The 17,846-nt window shown below is 37.3% G+C and overlaps 1 protein-coding gene across 1 annotated transcript in view; it reads left to right on the forward strand.

Moving 5' to 3' along the window:
* The first annotated feature begins 4,875 nt into the window (after nt 1-4,875).
* Nucleotides 4,876-17,846, forward strand: part of shot (dystonin-like protein short stop) — a 79,044-nt gene continuing 66,073 nt past the window's right edge. The window contains 4 exon segments of the mRNA XM_029303622.2: nt 4,876-4,925; nt 5,650-6,478; nt 11,949-12,010; nt 16,888-16,905. Of these exon segments, the coding sequence (XP_029159455.2) occupies nt 6,295-6,478; nt 11,949-12,010; nt 16,888-16,905 (264 nt within the window). The 5' untranslated portion in view covers nt 4,876-4,925; nt 5,650-6,294.

Below are 17,846 nucleotides of genomic sequence, written 5' to 3' on the forward strand. Positions count from 1 at the left end.
TTCCTTTAAAACTCTATCCTCATAAAATACATTTTCAGGAGCTATCTTCAACCAAAGCACGTAAGATAAATTTAGATTGAATGTGATAAGATTACTGTTACTTTTATTTAAAGAAATATCATGCTCAGAATCGATAATTAAGGATGATCCAATCTCAATATTGAAAAATTTTAAAATTTTATCCCAAATGCTGTATCTGTTTTTTTGTAAAATTACATATATATACTTTGGCTTTAAGTATTTATATCTATCGGGATTTTGCTTCGTAATATCGCTAATTTTTATATAAATTTCAGAACTGGGAATAACGGGTTTACCGTCAGGATTCACAATATCACGTAAATCTAGGGATGAAATAATATCCAAGAGATTTTCTACATGCGTAGCCATATCAAACAGTTTTATAAGAAATAGCAAACGAGACGTCAATATCGCATACAAAATGCCGAAAAATATTTTATTAATTTTTTTATTAATAAGTATAACTTTCAAAATGATCTTAAGATCGGTCTCTCTTAGGATGTAAAATGCTAATCATACATAGTACAAATGCTCGGTAAGATAGCGAAAAACGATCGACTATCCGCTTCCCGAACGCCCAAAGAACATATACGATAACGCCGCGCTACACGGATACGGACAGAGAGCGTAGTGGGAAAGAGCATGTGGTGGGAGAGAGCATGTGAAGGTTGTGTCCGCAGTCCGAAAGTACTATGTATGATCGGTATCATACATATATGTATGATGGTATGGTAGGTACTATGTATGAGCGAGAGTTGTTCCAAGTTGTTCTATGCCAGTATGTAATTGTTCTATAGTTTGGGACCGCTATCGCGACTTTAGCGGGCAAAAAAGATGAAAAAACAAAAAAAATTTGTTTATTTCCAAGAGTAAAGTACCCTTTAAAATGATGTTCTAGCAAAACTGAGAGTTGTTCCAAGTTGTTCTATGCCAGTATGTAATTGTTCTATAGTTTGGGACCGCTGTCGCGACGTTATCGGTCGAAAAACACGAAAAAACAAGAAAAATGTGTTTATTTCCAAGAGTAAAGTACCCTTTAAAATGATGTTCTAGCAAAACTGAGAGTTGTTCCAAGTTGTTCTATGCCAGTACGTAATTGTTCTATAGTTTGGGACCGCTATCGCGACTTTAGCGGGCAAAAAAGATGAAAAAACAAGAAAAATGTGTTTATTTCCAAGAGTAAAGTACTCTTTAAAATTATGTTCTAGCAAAATTGAGAGTTGTTCCAAGTTGTTCTATGCCAGTACGTAATTGTTCTATAGTTTGGGACCGCTATCGCGACTTTAGCGGGCAAAAAAGATGAAAAAACAAAAAAAATGTGTTTATTTCCAAGAGTAAAGTACCCTTTAAAATGATGTTCTAGCAAAACTGAGAGTTGTTCCAAGTTGTTCTATGCCAGTATGTAATTGTTCTATAGTTTGGGACCGCTGTCGCGACGTTATCGGTCGAAAAACGCGAAAAAACAAGAAAAATGTGTTTATTTCCAAGAGTAAAGTACCCTTTAAAATGATGTTCTAGCAAAACTGAGAGTTGTTCCAAGTTGTTCTATGCCAGTACGTAATTGTTCTATAGTTTGGGACCGCTATCGCGACTTTAGCGGGCAAAAAAGATGAAAAAACAAAAAAAATGTGTTTATTTCCAAGAGTAAAGTACCCTTTAAAATGATGTTCTAGCAAAACTGAGAGTTGTTCCAAGTTGTTCTATGCCAGTATGTAATTGTTCTATAGTTTGGGACCGCTGTCGCGACGTTATCGGTCGAAAAAACGCGAAAAAACAAGAAAAATGTGTTTATTTCCAAGAGTAAAGTACCCTTTAAAATGATGTTCTAGCAAAACTGAGAGTTGTTCCAAGTTGTTCTATGCCAGTACGTAATTGTTCTATAGTTTGGGACCGCTATCGCGACTTTAGCGGGCAAAAAAGATGAAAAAACAAAAAAAATGTGTTTATTTCCAAGAGTAAAGTACCCTTTAAAATGATGTTCTAGCAAAACTGAGAGTTGTTCCAAGTTGTTCTATGCCAGTACTGTAATTGTTCTATAGTTTGGGACCGCTGATCGCGACGTTATCGGTCGAAAAAACGATGAAAAAACAAGAAAAATGTGTTTATTTCCAAGAGTAAAGTACCCTTTAAAATGATGTTCTAGCAAAACTGAGAGTTGTTCCAAGTTGTTCTATGCCAGTACGTAATTGTTCTATAGTTTGGGACCGCTGTCGCGACGTTATCGGTCGAAAAACACGAAAAAACAAGAAAAATGTGTTTATTTCCAAGAGTAAAGTACTCTTTAAAATTATGTTCTAGCAAAACTGAGAGTTGTTCCAAGTTGTTCTATGCCAGTACGTAATTGTTCTATAGTTTGGGACCGCTATCGCGACTTTAGCGGGCAAAAAAGATGAAAAAACAAGAAAAATGTGTTTATTTCCAAGAGTAAAGTACCTCTTTAAAATTATGTTCTAGCAAAACTGAGAGTTGTTCCAAGTTGTTCTATGCCAGTACGTAATTGTTCTATAGTTTGGGACCGCTATCGCGACTTTAGCGGGCAAAAAAGATGAAAAAACAAAAAAAATGTGTTTATTTCCAAGAGTAAAGTACCCTTTAAAATGATGTTCTAGCAAAACTGAGAGTTGTTCCAAGTTGTTCTATGCCAGTATGTAATTGTTCTATAGTTTGGGACCGCTGTCGCGACGTTATCGGTCGAAAAACAGCGAAAAAACAAGAAAAATGTGTTTATTTCCAAGAGTAAAGTACCCTTTAAAATGATGTTCTAGCAAAACTGAGAGTTGTTCCAAGTTGTTCTATGCCAGTACGTAATTGTTCTATAGTTTGGGACCGCTATCGCGACTTTAGCGGGCAAAAAAGATGAAAAAACCAAAAAAAGGTGTTTATTTCCAAGAGTAAAGTACCCTTTAAAATGATGTTCTAGCAAAACTGAGAGTTGTTCCAAGTTGTTCTATGCCAGTATGTAATTGTTCTATAGTTTGGGACCGCTGTCGCGCCGTTATCGGTCGAAAAACACGAAAAAACAAGAAAAATGTGTTTATTTCCAAGAGTAAAGTACCCTTTAAAATAATGTTCTAGCAAAACTGAGAGTTGTTCCAAGTTGTTCTATGCCAGTACGTAATTGTTCTATAGTTTGGGACCGCTGTCACGTCGTTATCGGTCGAAAAACACGAAAAAACAACAAAAATATGTTTATTTCCAAGAGTAAAGTACTCTTTAAAATTATGTTCTAGCAAAATTGAGAGTTGTTCCAGGTTGTTGTGTTCGTTTTTAGCTAAAATATACAGTTTGGTGTTTAAGAGATAATAACTATAGCCGAAAACGTAAAAAAACTGTTTTAGCGCACGAAACTATTTTTTTATTATATCTCGTGAAATATTTTGTTTAGGGAATTATCACTTTGGAACAATGTTTAGAACAACTAGAACAATCTGGAACAACCTTTAAAAGTTCGATTTTCGAAAAATGGGGGGCCAGGTCAAAAAATCGTTTTTTTCCATTTTTCGCGAAAATTTTTATTTTTTAAATTTGATCTTTTGGAACAATTTAGAACAAGTCTAGAACAACCTGGAACAACCTTTAAAATTTTAAAATTCGAAAAATGGGGGGCTAACTTCATACAGGCGATATTCGATGAAATATTTTCAACGGAGTCGATATTTCTGCGTGACGACACGACGATCGCGTGTAAAATGACCTCACCTAGCCGTCCGTCCGGCGTTATTCTGTTTTCTTTCCGTTTCTAATTTCGTGCAGGGACACACAAGAAGCGAGGAGACGACCGGCTTCTCCTGCGTGTGTAAATATATATATACGTGGTTCGATTGCATGCGACGACATGCATCCACGACTTGCAGCGCAAGTGCATCTGATCTTGTATGCGTATCGTATACACGAGACGATGCATTTTAAATATTCCACGCACGTTTCAATCACTTGGGACGATTAAGAGTTCTTGTTTCTTTCGCTCTCTTTTGAATTATTTTATATTTTTTATTTTTATTTTTATTTTTGATGGAAAGAGAAAAAGCAGGGTGTCTAGCGGTCAGGGAAATCTGGAAAACCGGACATTGCCAGAGAATTTTATAAATCTAGAAATGTCAGTGAAAAGTCAGAAAATTTGTCTCAATAATTGGAAATTTTTTATTAAATAAATATAAACTTTTCCTTGATTCCCAGCACGTTAATTTTCTGTCAATTCATTTACAGTATGGTCGTTAATTTATATTTTCATTGCCGTATTATTTTATTTCAATGTGTTTGATAGAAACAAAACTAAAAAATTCGATATAATATAAAGGTGATTTTTTAAATAGTTTATAGTGATATGTTTGTTTCGATTATCGTATATAATGCAGATTGTATAATTGATTAAAATTTTTGTTTTAACTTCCGAACCTTTTCATTGCTGACAAAAATATCTCAAGGATTTGATGATTTAACATTTAATTGATTTATCATATAGATATGTATATGCAAATTACATATTTGGAAAAAATAATACTAAAAAGTCAGGGAAAAAATCAATTTCTTGTCTTGGAAAATCTGAAAAAGCCAGGGAATTGTTTTCATCGAGTCTGCTGGACACCCTGAAAAGAGAGCGCGAAGTATGACGATCATCAAGTGATAGTCGAGTGCGTCTAGTCAGCCTCCGCGGCATCGGCGAATTGGTCCATGACGACCCTTTCCGATACGCAATGGGCACCCACGTACCCATTCTCCGTTTACCATATGCGGAGAGTTCGATCTCGCGGTTAGGCGCGCTTCCATCGTCCTCTTAAGCCTCCGCCGATGCCAGGCGCGTGCGTCGGCGCTCAGTCTCCACGCGCCTTCGCGGATCGTCAGTTTGAAAAGGTCGCTCGATCCGTTCGTCCGATTTCGCTTTCCCGCTCGGTGTGTCGTGACCGGTAGGCTTCTACCATAGATTCTAGCTTTGGTGCCATCAGTATTTTAATGTCATCGAGTAAAGAGAAAGAAGCCGTTATCTTCGTATCCAAGTTTAAGTGACAAAAATCGGACACTTTCGCTTTTCGTCAATTTCTTATTCTTTGGTTTTATATAAAATCATATAATTAAGCAAAGCCTAAGTGGATAAATGAGATTGCGAAATGAATTGTAAATTAATCATACTTAATCGCATTACGTTTCACCGTCATTGTTACGATCAGGTTAATCCCATCTTGGTTTTTAGCTTAATATCCTGGGATCGATTACAAATTTGATGGACACGCGTAGGATAATGGTATTTAATGGTCGGGTGTAACCATGATCGACTTTCCGAGTTTCTTAGGCGTGCATCAAGGCCGTTGAATTCTAATCTAACATGGATATATCGATTAATCATCCCTTCCACTTCTACGTCGCCCCATTTCTCCTTGTTTCCACTGCTTATCTACGATTTCCTGCAATTTTTTCGCGGATTCGCGGTGGCTAGTTCCAAACGCCAACATTGTAATAGAATATCGAAGAATTATTAATATAATTTTTAGATTGACGTAATTTTTTTTTTTCAGTAATATAAGAATTTTTATGTTAAGATTCGATGGCTCTCTCTCTTCGTAAAGTTATGTATCTAAAAATTCCTTAGCTCTTGAACGTCTTATTCGCACATTGTGCATTATCATTGAACAGGTTTTCCATCGTGTTGTCACTGACAGGAGTACACGTGACGAGCCGGGAGTTTTTCGAGAATTCACAAAGTGCCATACCGTACACGAGGTCGGAAAGATATAAAGCGACGTTCGCATTTGCATACCGCGCGGCAGGTTGGAATCCGAAGGTAAGAGAATCCTTGGCCGATTCTCCGAACGATCGACGGAACGGTTTGAGAATTCGATCGCGTTCCAAGTCCGAACCTGGTGCACGTTGTGTGTAAACAGCAACCAGATAATCGGCGGGCATCCCGAGACTCGATGCATCGAGCATTCTAAACCGCTCTGACCGCCAACGATATACGGTAGAAAAACGAGAATTTATTCAACGAACGATTGATTCGAAAACTAGAAGCTCCTCCGACTCGAGGCGAATCTCGAGAAAAAGAGAGAGAGACGATAAACCTGCAAAAATGTAAAAATATTTATTCACACGATTTTTATTATACGAGTCAGTAATACGAACAGTGAATCGAGGTATATCTCAAGGTGCGATTTTTACAAACAGATAAAATTTCGAACGCGAAAATTCACAAAGTGTCGGAACTTTGTTTCGGGCGGGAGGAACAGAGTGTGCCGGTTCGTGAATGTTCATGGTGTCATGATACAGTTCGCGTAGCCGGGCATGAACGTTGAAACCTGCACCCTCTACTTCGCTGGGACGGCCCGGGGCCCGGAGAAGGACAGGATGTCGACCCAGGCATACTACAAGGAGCGGCTCGGTTTCGATCCGGCCGACACCGTAGCCGAGCATCAGCGCGAGCAGCGCTCTCAGCACGGTTACGAGGAGTCGCTCTCCAAGTTCAAAGGTCAGAATACGAACGGATTCCCGGAGGAAAGTCCGGGTTGCAATGGCGTGGTCGGGGAACACCGTGTCGGCAACACCCAGGCTTTCTGGGGCTGCTGGGCGATGTTCATTGAGGCGCACGGTAGGTGGAAAAGAGGCGATGAACAGTTGGCATGCGGATGCTGGAAGATTTTCGTGAGAAGCTCATCTCTTCCCCGTTTTTCCCTTCCCGTGAATTTATTTTTTTCCCTTTTTTTGTGTTGCATCAAAATTTTTATATTTTCCCTGTTCGTATTTTCTTATTATTTTTGACAGGTAAAACGAGTACTTTGAATTGCCTAATTATCTGCTATTTTTAATATATAAATCCGGTGTATAAATACGCAAGGAATAATTTATTTTTTTCATGCGAAATAAATGTCTTCGAGAGTTATTCATTGCAAATTTTATTCTAAGTACGCGGATGTCCTTCGCAACATGCAAATTTCAACATTTTTACTCGATTTAAATATAGATACTTAAAAGTGGTATTTATAATTATAGGAGCTCTATAAAATTTATGATGATATTGAAATTAATATTTATGATGCAAAGAATAAAATTAAAATAATATTAAAGATAATATGATAAATTCGTATAAATAGTACTTCTCCTTAAATTGATATTATTAGTTATTTGTAACGCGTTTCAAGTTAATTGCAAAATTTAATTACGAATTATATACGGTGTTTATAATATAAATATTTTCAACTGTATTCTGTATGTCTTTAAATATGTAGTGCGTTTGCTTGCAGTTTGAAGATTGCAAATTTACTCACACAGTGTTTTTATTAACTTTGGCGATAAATTGATTCATGCTTTTGTAACACGCGAGAGGCGCCAGAAGAGATCCATCGAATTTTGCTTTCGGAACGTTTGTTTGATAAATGTTTGAGTTACGAGTGTCGCTTTCCTCGCCTTGTTCTTTTAGCAGCGCCGGATATACATATTCAAAGAGAGTGCAGAGAATAATCCAAACCGTGTCACTGTATACACAACATAATACGTGGACAGATAACGAAAGACAGCGGTTCTCCCTTATCGTTTCGTCTATATACTTAAATCCGCATCTCGACGCTGCCTCGTCTCTATATCCGCGTGAACAAAAATTTCGGATATCGACGTATCATTGCGAATCCGGTATTTCTTTTGCGCGGCCCACTATTTTACAAGCCAGGTGGACAAACAATAAACAATGGCCGTCGCTTTTCATAATCTCTGCCCACTCGGATTGCGTATACAATAACGATTCGCGATACGCCCAAGTGTTGGCTTTTCACTTAGCTCAAAAGTAAACGGCCGGAAGACGCGTGAACGAATGACATCAGCGCTCGTATCGTTCGGTGTTACGTTGAAGATTGATCGCTAATTTATCGTAATTATCCGACATCTCGTGTCCGGTTTAGAGTAATTCGTTTCGTGACTCCACTTACGTCGTTATATCGCCGACGATGTTGCATTTGTACAATATATACATATCGTATCGTATCCTATCGCGCCCGCCCTCTTCTTTGACGAAGCCGACGATGCCGAAGGACATGTATTATGAAATCGAGAGACTCTCGTCCGCGCGTTACGATCTCCTCTTTGCATGAGCGAAGCAATTAATAACGGAAGCGTAAAATGCACGCGCGCATCGTTGCTCACGAATACGGTGTATACATGATATACGAACCAAAGATGTCAATCATGTAGCATTTTGCGCGAGGTAGTTCTCTCTTTCATAGTTTCTTCAAAGACTTCTTCCTACGAAACGTTATTCACTTGATGAATGTGAATATTGAGTGCATACAAATGAATTGACGCGTGAATTATCTCTTGAAGAGCAAAAGTGCGGCCAAAGAAAAATTAATAATAATTGTAATGAAAGTAAACTTGAGAATTGTTCACATATTAATTAAAAAACAGGGTTTTAATAATAAAAAATGCTTTTAATTAATTAATTAAGTTATAATTGTGTGTATAATAAAATTCTTCATTAAAATTTTTTAATAATCTTTTCGACTCTTGGATTTGTTGAATATATTTGATAAAAAGTATACTATATTATCTTGTATTAGCCTAAATGCCGAGAGGGTATCGCGTAAATTACTGTCAAGAATTTCCGAAAAGAATAAATACCGATGAATACGTTCATTGATGTTTATCTTTAGCTCTTGTAACGTCAGTATCGTTCTATCATTATCAGAGCTTCCACATTCCAGCATCCGTATCCGCCAACAAGGACTTTACTGAAGAAAGCATGCGTGTCAGCGCATTTCTTCGGGATTAGTTCATAGCTCTCTTTTTCTACCAATGTGCATGTTTCTTTTTATACATACAGAGAAAAAGAAACAATTAAAAAATAAAATAAATACGTAATGTATATTTTATCGCGATAAAAATATACGCAAGAAGGTACATTTTATTATAAAATTAATAATTATATGTATAATTAAAATATGAATATAATTATTAAATACATGTTTTGTGTTTATCATATAGGAGATTTTAGAAATGTATAACATTTATTTTCTCTTATTAATTCTAAAGCGTATAATTTAATTTCATGTCGTAATTTTTCGTCAGTCAATCTTCGTTTCGTCAATCAAATCCTTAGATTTGATCGTAAAATCCGATTGTCTGTAGACATAGATTGGCGAAAACTAGCCATTAGAATCGTGCCAATTAATGACTGACAGTTCACGCAAAGCTATCACCGTCCTAGTTGTGTGGCATTGTGAGAATTGGATTCTCCGAAATTACGTTAGTTCCTCGTGATCGGTACTAGGTCACTATGGCATGATTGATAGAGATCAAAATCCATCGTCGGTGGAATTTAGATTCTAACTCTCTCAATAACATTCAAGATATCAACCGATTGAATTGACCGTAACTTTGTTTATTCTCATTAACGTCAATACTGATTACGCTGGAATTTCTTCCTCCAGACGTAACAGATTAAACCATCTCTCAATCAATGCTCTCTTTAACTATGCCATTAAGCTAAAAAAATATTAGCACACGCCGGAAATAAATTTAATATCGTAGAAATAGCACTATTGATTATAAGGAGAGAAATAGTTTCTATATTTTTTATTTTTTACATTTGAGAAGAATTTAAATGAAATGTTAATCTTTATGTTTTTCTTGATCGATATATATTATACATATAATTGTTTCATTATTTATTAACAAGTAAACAGAGCATAGTTACATGTTCCACTTTTTTCTATTAGAAGAATTACAATTAAATAAATTCAAATTCGGGAAAAATCGACCTTGAATTTCGTCAGAGACAAATAAAGTCGCGATTTAAAGAATATCTTATATATATTGTTAATTAAACAACGTTAGGGTAGTGTTATTACATATTGTTAATTAAATCACGTTAGGGTAGTGTTATTGGCAAAGTGTTAAAACTGGGCCAAACTTGGATCCTGCAACGAGGTGAGATAATCTACGAAGAACAAATGTTAGGTTCGCAGAAAATGGAATATGCGATTTAGCGTAAGTTAAGCCGCAAAGTTCGCTAAACCAGGCGCAGGTGCGTGCATATAAGACATTAATAAACTCTTCCTGTACTAAATAAAGTTTCCGGTACATACTTGTCACGCAAGATCACTATCTATATCATCTGAATGATCAACATTCTGAAAAAGTGCTTGAAATTAGAGTTATTTCCTATTAATAATTTTATATAATATAGTGGCTAATATAAATCATCTAATTGTAAAATTATTATAGTATATAGGAATAACGTCTTGTTAAATATATTTCCTTCGCAGATAATTAATATATTTGACCATATTTATATTTTATTTCATGTTAGCACGTTCAGCAACATGTAGCAGTGTCGTTGAACGCGTCGTGTTCGTTCATTAAAATATTTGATCGCGATTCTCTCACAGTGAGAGCGAGACAGGCGCACTTGGGAAATATGATCGTTCACAGAGCAGGCCACTCGAGATATTTCTAAATCGAGAAGTGTTTCCGACAGAGTGTACCTCTCGCCTCACCTCTTATTTTGTATCGTCTGGCGGCATTAGGCTGACACTTACGTCGGCTTGTCGACCGGGTTTAAACATACCCGATCGATGATACCGTCGTTCAAGAGTGGCGTTAACTTTTCACGGGATACGATGATGAAGTGTCAAGAGTGCGCGCTATAAATCATTGTTAAATCGAATCACGGATCCGATAAATCTCCTCGCTAATTCTCTGCAATTAATTGTGGAAGACGAATGACTCGTTAATTTAATTTTAGTTAAAAGTTAAAATGTTTCACGTAATACGCACTATATCATAATGACATAACAGTCTGTAGTAATATATTTTCATTATTCAAAAAAAAAAAAAAAAATGTAATGTCGCTGCGGTCCGTATATGTTTCGACATCTCGTCGATCATCAAATTTATTACTTGTGTCGTAATTGATTTCGGAGATGTCTGTGTTCATTATATTTACTATTCTTTCTTTTTTTAGTTACCACGATTACGCTACAAGAACGTAGTTATTATTTTGTAAGAAATTCACACACATGCGCTTAATTTGACGTTTCTTGTAATTTCAATCATTGCGTCATATCGACAATAAAATGACAAATCTTGAATAATAATGAATTAGGTAATCGAAAAATATATTCAATCGACACCGCATAACAGAATATTTGATGCATCCAAATTTTCTTCATAATTGTGTCTTATTTGACACAAAAATTACCGATATAGTCTTTAGGCCACTATCTCGGACTTTTAAAGACCGTCTTAAGTGGGCTTCGCATTTATTATCGTTCGACCCATTGTCCGGATTTTTGTGCCTCGCATGCTAAACCGATCGAGCAGCTTGCCAAGCCGGCCGACCTTCTGTCAGTTCGCTCGCTTGCTTACCAGCCTACCTGCTTGACCCTCATCTGACGTGACCCGATCTGGTTGCTTGCGACTTTGGTTTCGTTATACTGACCTCGACCATCCTTAAAGGACCCATTTCCAGGTGGCATTGCGCCACGACGCATTCTCACTGTCATGCTGGAGAACCGAGCAAAACGTCACATCGACGCGATAATAGCTGCATCTACCATGCAGTGTGACGAATTGCGAAATTCGATTTTCACAGCAATCTATCGTAGCTGTTGATGACGAGCTATTGATAGACACGTGACATATATCTATAATATATGCATGATATCTATTCTATATGCACTCTACATTCGCAGTATAACACCGAACAAGGCTGCGCTTGTGACATAATTGTAGTAGCAACGATTATAGTTATGCGAATTGACATCGAATCGTTGGTAATACATGCTAATACATATTACAAGAGATAGATATTTACATTTACTATTATGAATACAAGCGTAATGCGTTGTATTATTGCCTATAACATCATTATAATTGTCCTGACGCAAAACAGCTACTAAAGGAAGAGACCGTTTCACGTTTTCTGATAACTTTTTTTTGTGTGTTTGCAGACGAACGAGATGCTATACAGAAAAAGACCTTCACGAAATGGGTGAACAAGCATTTGAAAAAGGTGAGACTGCTTCTCAAATTATTCTACCATGCAGTTTTATTACTTGGCGTTTTGCGAATAATTCACGCAAGTCTTTTTGCTCACGCCATTATTTAATTAGCGCGATAGTACTGTATGAAATATATTCTACTGGAGTAACAATATACAAATGGACGAGCCTGGGACGAATTATAATAATTTGCAAAAAATTGCATATCTCGTAAAAACATTTTAATTTTAGTAGTTTACTTTATATAAGTATTTACTTTGATACAGAGGATGCTCGAATCGATCATATTTTTTAAAATCTGTATTTAAAAATAATATAATTTTTGACATTCTGCTAAATAGCTAATACTATACATTCTGCTAATAGCTGCTAAAAACGTAAATTGTTAGCATATATTACACGTCAGGCTCATCCGTGGAATTATTAGGTGTGGTCTCTGCCTTGGTCTTATCGTTATAACGTCAAATTTTTTTTTCTCTCGTCTTTCGGTAAACAAATCTCAAATTTGTGCGTGATGACGCATAATGGCTCGCTTCATCCATTTGCGGACTCTTTGTCCTACACGCGTATAAACTATGTGACGAAATTACTCATGTAGGCGGATTGTCATTTCGCGTACCAAGTAATAAATCGTCTTCGCGAAAGGATTTACGGTCTGTGTTAACTGTGACACAAGAAACAGAGAGGGATATACACATATATATGAGAGAAAATTTATTCTTGTTCAAATTATTTTTACTCAATCGGAGAAGAGAAATTTATACCGTCGATAGACACTTTCGAAGCACATAAAAAAACAAATCTACACGAAAGAGAGCGGCGTAAAAGCAGTGAACGCGCCGTCAAATCGAAACGATTCGTGGACGGACAATCGCCAAGGCGAAAGTGCCAAAGTCACCGTTCGAAGTAGGAAACAAACGCGTAGAGCAGCGCGAGCATAAGCGAGCATTTGCATTTCGAATGCGATGAAACGACGACACGATAGTTCCGCGGTTCACGCGCCGCGACAAGCGGGGTTCCCTGTTTTGTTCCCCGACTTTCGAAAGGAATATAAGTATATGTGCGTCGCGCCTTTTCTCGCATTCGTCGTCATCGCCTTACACAAGTAGGCGTCTCTCGCACGCGCGCGCGAATCGCCGCGTAAAAATAAGTAAACTCTCGTTGCGCAACGACGGTCCCGATATTGCGGCCCCCGTGTTGCGTATGTGGCACACACGTGGGTCGAAAGTACCTGGTCGCTCGAGAGAGGAGATACGACTATAGAAGGCAGCGGATCGAGCCAAAGACAAGCGGGCGACACGCGCGATCGGGGAAAATAAATCGAGCGACTAATCGATCATACTAAATTTTCGGAAAAATGTCCATTTCTGTCGCTGTCACATTTTTCACAAGAGATCGCAATTTCGAGAGCCTATATTGGCTTGATAAGAATTATATCTGAAATACATATAATTGTTTTTCTGAGCAAGAATCGGATATCTATCGATAGTAGAGATACCGGTCAGCTTTGATCTTCGTTATCTGATCAAATCTGTTGCCGGACGCTGCATCGTATGTTCGTGATAAGAACCCGGCTAAACGTTTCTCCACCGAAAGGACCAAGTGTCTGTTCTGCACTGTCTGTTGCTTCGCGTTGCATGTCTTCGAGATCGTCGAGCGTGAGTAACCGCGAGCTACGACTGGATCTCCGCTATAAGAGAGTGCGTCGTGCACGCTTGCATTTGACAGCTATTGCAGTCGCAATTTTATGGCGAATATTTGCATATCACGAACAGGGGGGTACTGAGAAATCACGTTAACATTCGCGCGCTTTTATATACTGAGATGAAGAGAATTATCTACTTGGAATGATGATAAAATATGATGTACATTATGTCTCGTAATTTCGCGTCAGTCATATTTTTGTGAATCATTTGCTAAATGTACAATTCTTGCTAAAATATATTTAGATCGATTGTAAGATAAAGTTGATGGATGATAAAGATTTTAGAAATCACAGCAATTGCCACTTTGCGCGTTTTCTTGATAAGATTTAATATAATATAGCACTTTATCAAGATAAATTCTTAAGCTAAGTTTTAAGAAAAGTTTTATTTTCGGCTTCTTACGTAAGTGAAATAATATTGTATGATAGTAATCGTGAGACTATTCAAGATATCTCACAATTATTGTCGTTTTTTACTCTACAAAATAAGATAAAAAATAAATCAAGAAGTGTCATTGAAAAGTATTTAAACCTCTTTCGAATCTTTTAAATCAAGACATTTAATATCTAATTAAAAAAAAAACAGTTCTCAATCTCATATTAAGAGGATATGTTAACGAGATACATTTGCAGATATTCGCCGCGAAATTTACAATCCAGATGAAGTCGTGTGCATATTAATCTACGCGCAAACATAAATGTTTAATTAACTCGTCAATTACACTCTCGAGAGCGAGAGAAAATTCACGACACGCAGGAATCGTATCTGCCTCGGTTCGGCAGTATGCACCGCGCGTATGTCAGTCAGGATTTAATACGGACAATGATTCATCCATCACGGCGGAGTTGAACCGAGTCGAGTCGAGTCGAGAGTCGAGTCGAGTTAAAGTCTGCCGCGAGGCAGACCGGGTCTTTCAGCGGCGGCGCCAGGAATGGTTCGCGAATCACGGCCGTATACGGGTGGAGTTGTCCCGTCGACGTATAATTATCGTAAGCTGGCATCATTCTGTCGTGCCGTTTCCTGCTCCGTTTCTCATTCCTCGTCTCACTCTCGCCGCGTGCTTTTTTCCGTGATAAAGCGGGATTATAGCGGATGCGATTCGCAGCGAGCGCACCGATGAATGCGCTTTATCGCCGGATGCTGCAACTGATGTAGATCAAATGCGAAAAGATTTATATAAATAGAAAATGTCATTTATACCAATTTTTTATTTAGCAAAATCACAATACAACACTTTCTATTGCCATCTCCTTTTCCCTCACAAACTTTATGTACAAATTTGGTTGATCAAATTGTAATCTTTATTTATATTTTATGAATTTAAAATTCATATAAATAAAAAATATAATTTGTATAAAAATTTGTGAGAGAAAAAGGACAGTAAAAAATGCTATTGTGTGATTTTGCGTGTCTTGAAATTTAATAAATCGTCTTTCATAAATTTGTTGATTATGGACCTCCTTTTTAAAAAATCGGCAATCGAGAGATCGAAAGAAAAGCCAGCTTATGATGAGGACGACTGTATTCTGAATCGAGTATAATACCTGCGAGTGTTAAGCGCGACTCGTGTGAATGGCGTTTTAATGATCGCGGCCTTCCTCGCAAACTCGTGTATCACGTGCACCTTTTATAACGCGATGTAACGTTCTATTGTTGATACGAGCGATCGGGTGGCCTCTCTTTTTCTCGGTGCAACGAATACGATTACAGGGTCAAGGTGTTGCAAACTTTTTTGCGTTCTCCAATCGTTTGTTCAAGCTACTACGCCTTCTCAATAAACAAATCCACCGAAGGATCCTTCCGACAATTATCCATTGATATTTATTCTCAATTAATTAATTGATATTGGTGGAAAAAAATCGATTTTAAATTGGCTAAATTAAAAAATGTCATCGGTTTCGGAAAGCTCCGTTCGGCGAATAGAATCGAACGCCTACCCCTTAAGCCTCGAAATGCCCAATTTTACCACCCAGGAGGTACCATAAAAACAATGACGATATTCGATATATTTACGAGTCGTGCAAATACCGGTTGCCGGCATCGACCCACGGTCGTTCGGTTTCGCGCGCCCACGTTTGGTTTTGCGAGTCTGACCTTATTCGGAAACCCTCTTCGAGAGTGCCCCGTTCCCGATTTACCGCGTCTCTCCCTGGATGGTAGAGGTGGGGCTGTAGGGCAGGTGAGATATAAGTAGCCAGTCTTTCGTTCGGGGGGTCGAACGAGTCCATGGGGCACAAGAAAGTTGAAGAGGGAGAGAAGAGCCTTTTACAGCTGTTTTTAGCGATCTCCCTCTCTCCGGCGGATGCGCCTTTGATCTATACGGCACGAAACATGCGGTGCTTGCATAATCACAATGCGACGAACACCCTACATTCTTGCCTTTTTTCGGATTTGTTTTTATGTTCATCGTGTGCATTTCAAGAGCAATAATGTGTAGTATATCTTTAAGTTGAAGATTTCCTTCTATTGATGTCATAATTAATTGCCTCATGTTATTTCATAAAAATTTAGTTCATGAATAAGTATAAGAGGAAAGAGTAATACAATTAATAATACATTTAATAAATAAGTAATATATTTATCTAACAGCTGTGTTAGTGAATTGATTGCATAAAGATTTAGTTCTTATAGGTATTTTTTTCAAATAAATTATGTCTTCTAAAAAATTGATATTACGGGATCTACTTCCTTGGAACATAACTTTTACCTGCGTGTTTCTCTTTAAGATTCTATATTGCAACTAGATAGATAACAGATTATGCGAATCGCTCTTCGTAGATGGCAATTTCGAGCTTCACATTTTGTAAGACCTTGTGCTTATTACGTTCGCGGAATCACGGATACAGGAAGTAGACGATTCTACGCAAACCGAGGACAGAGTAATGAACACAGCCCTATGTTGCGTAAGAATGAAAGCTGTTTTTCGTCGATCTCTCGAAAAACACTTACATCCGCGCGAAACGCATTATCTGAAAATCGCGTTACTTAAAAGTTGCGTGACCAACGCAACGTTTATCATAATAATAATTATAATAATGACACGTTACTGTCAACGTATAACGATAAGACCAAGAATGAAACGCTGTATTCAACGTAAGCGTGCTCTCCCACGCGATTGGTCTAATTATATGTAAATTGTTATCGCATTCACATCGATTTGTTGCATTTTTTGTTTTCTGCAGCATTGGAAATACGTCAAGGTATGTATGATGGTTACTTTTTTTATGATGTACGAGGGTGAAAATACATGTCGATACGATGCATTCATCCATTGTGGACTTGATTTATTAACGAAATATTATATTTGTCTGAAGATGATTCCGGAATAAACAATATATCCAAATGACGTTTTAATTGTTTGAATTATAGTACAAGTCGCAAATCTGGAATAATAAGAAATTCTAACGCAATATAATCATGACAATAATGTGTCACCTTTTAGATGCGGTTGTTAACCGCAATTCGCGCAGATTTCCTCATAATAAAGACTATTCTTAACACACGTGAAATTATGAACGCAGTTCGCAGCTGGATTAGAATAATTACTTTCGTTACCGTCGTAAAAGCATTCGCCGTATATACCGTTATGTGTCCCATCTGTTACTCTTCATTCTTTCGTGTCTCTAATGCCTTTATGACAAAGTGGCATTCGTGCCAAAACGGCACGTCAAGAATTGTCGAGTCGTGTCACGCGACAGCACAAGATATTCCGACAGTAATGTTCTCGCCCTTTACCCGCAATGTACCCGATCCTTCATTCGTAACTGCAACGTGCCGAGGGTTTCGAACTTTTTGCCGCTCGAAGCGACTAGTCGTGAAATTTCCAATCAATCACATTGTCTAAGGCAATTGAACTTTAATTGCGAAGCAGTCGATTTATGGGACAATTTTAGCGTTGAAAGATACTTTGCATGCATAAATGACTACAATAGTTCCTACATCTTCAAACGCATATAATGTGAATAATGAATATAACAGTAAATATCATATAATTGAATATAGAAAAGGAATACCTATGAATAATGAATATATACATATAAATAGAGTATATATAATGAATATAAATACATTATAATATGAATATAAATTTGTTTTATACCATATATTGCGAATTTTATACGAAACGGTTTTTATCTAACAT

This window comes from Nylanderia fulva, unplaced genomic scaffold (assembly GCF_048542155.1).
Source record: "Nylanderia fulva isolate GAGA-0341 unplaced genomic scaffold, ASM4854215v1 Scaffold27, whole genome shotgun sequence".
NCBI classification, from domain to species: domain Eukaryota; kingdom Metazoa; phylum Arthropoda; class Insecta; order Hymenoptera; family Formicidae; genus Nylanderia; species Nylanderia fulva.